The sequence below is a fragment of the Suncus etruscus genome, chromosome 1 (genome assembly GCF_024139225.1).
Source record: "Suncus etruscus isolate mSunEtr1 chromosome 1, mSunEtr1.pri.cur, whole genome shotgun sequence".
Taxonomy (NCBI): Eukaryota; Metazoa; Chordata; class Mammalia; order Eulipotyphla; family Soricidae; genus Suncus; species Suncus etruscus.
Genome location: NC_064848.1, coordinates 157341903 through 157343861, shown reverse-complemented (window position 1 = coordinate 157343861; position 1959 = coordinate 157341903). Strand labels below are relative to the sequence as shown.

Sequence of the window (1959 nt, the reverse complement as noted above, 5' to 3'; positions counted from 1 at the left end):
CCCCCACTTTGTTTTTTTGTGAGGTTTTCAGTTATGTGTGCTTATCTATTAGTAATACTTCAGATTATTTCTTTTTTTCTTTTTTTTGGGGGGACACATCACCGGTACATTCAGGGGTTACTCCTGGCTCTGCACTCAGAAATCGCCCCTGGCAGGCTAAGGAATCATATGGGATGCCAGGGATAGAACCAGTTCCCTCCTGAGTTGGCTGCATGCAAGGCAAATGCCCTACTGCTGTGCTATCTCTCTGACTCCTTCAGTTTATTTCTTAGGGCAACAAAGGGGGGAAATGTATCTCCAAAGACCTAGCCACATTTTTGAAGGCTCTAAAGATTATAAAATTTAACTATAGGATATTTTAAAAATTCTACACTGTTTTATGCAAAATATCAGGTTTGAGTGATGCATTTCACCAAAATAACTAAAAAGATAATAATCTTAGAATAAGACACAATCCTTGAAAAATCATGAGTACATATTTTCTTTAAAAAAAATGTCTCCAGGGGGCTAAAGAGAGAGGGCAGCAGGAAGGGAACTTCTCTTGAATACAGAACCCCTCTAGGGTCCCTGAGCCCGTCAGGATTGAGAGTTCAGAGTTCTCAGGTTTATACCTGAGAATTGTCAGGTATAAGCCCAAATTAAAAAAAAATAGTAAACATTAAATATCAAAATGGTATAGGTAAATAATGTGAATCCAAGATTTTACCATCCTAGATAAAAGGAAATTTTCTTTTTGCTAAAGACCCTCCCCAATGCTCCCTTCATGTCTTTGTTCCTCAGGCTATAGATGAATGGATTCAACATTGGTGTCACCACAGTGTACATCATAGCCATGACAGTCTCTTTGACAGTAGAGTTATTAGAAGATGGAATTAAATAGAGACCAATAACTGTCCCATAAAACAATGACACAACTGTGAGGTGGGAGCCACAGGTGGAAAAGGCTTTGCGGATACCTCTGGCTGAAGGGACCTTGAGGATAGAGGACACAATTCTAGCATAGGACATGATAATCAGCAGAAATGGAATGACAAGAATGAGTCCACCCATGATAAATATCACCAACTCATTCACTTGTGTGTCAGAGCATGACAGCTTTAGCAGAGCAGACATATCACAGAAAAAGTGGGGAATCACATTATCTGCACAAAAACACAATCTGGCCATGAGTAGAGTGTGTAACATAGCATGAAATGTGGTCAAAACCCAAGACAGGAACACCAGGGAGAGGCAGAGCTTGGGGCTCATGATGGTGGTGTAGTGTAAAGGGAAGCAGATGGCCACAAACCGGTCATAGGCCATGGCCACAAGGAGGAAGCTTTCCAGGTCTGCAAAAAACAGGAAGAAGTACATTTGAGTCAAGCATCCAGCATAAGGAATAGATGGGACTTGGCTCTGCATGTTCTGGAGCAATTTAGGCATTGTGACAGAGGAAAAACAGAGGTCAGAGAAAGACAAATTGCTTAAAAACATATACATGGGTGTGTGGAGATGAGAGTCAAGGCGAATGAGGACAATGATGAGCAGGTTTCCCAGGACAGTAGTAAGATACATAGCCAGGAACAGGATATAAAATAAATTTTGCTGATCTGGTTCTATTGGCATGCCAAGGAGAAGGAACTCTGCGATGACAGTTTTATTTCTTATCATGGTCTCCGTCCAAAATCTTTAGGAGAAAATAAGTGTCATTTTAAAAATCTGAGTTAAAATAAACAATTTCTATGAAACATGATCTATAGTTTGTCTGTAATAATTAAATTTATCCCAATTTTCTATATCTAAAATTTCTATATAAAACGAACATTGTGACCCAAAACGAACATTGCTAAAACTAAGCCACTTTTTCAGGCTTATTTTCTTATTTCTCATTAATTAACATCTAATAGTGACTCTTTCCTCCCTTCTAAAATCTTGTTTCTTTAATGTTCTGGGTGATTATAGATTCTTCCTCATTCTTTC

General features: G+C 38.8%; 1 protein-coding gene across 1 annotated transcript; it reads right to left on the bottom strand.

Annotated features, from left to right (window-relative positions):
* Nucleotides 1-702: 702 nt before the first annotated feature.
* On the bottom strand, nucleotides 703-1650 carry LOC126028645 (olfactory receptor-like protein DTMT). The gene has a single exon (XM_049787618.1). It carries the CDS (start codon nucleotides 1648-1650, stop codon nucleotides 703-705), a length of 948 nt encoding a protein of 315 aa, XP_049643575.1.
* Between the last annotated feature and the right edge of the window lie 309 nt (nucleotides 1651-1959).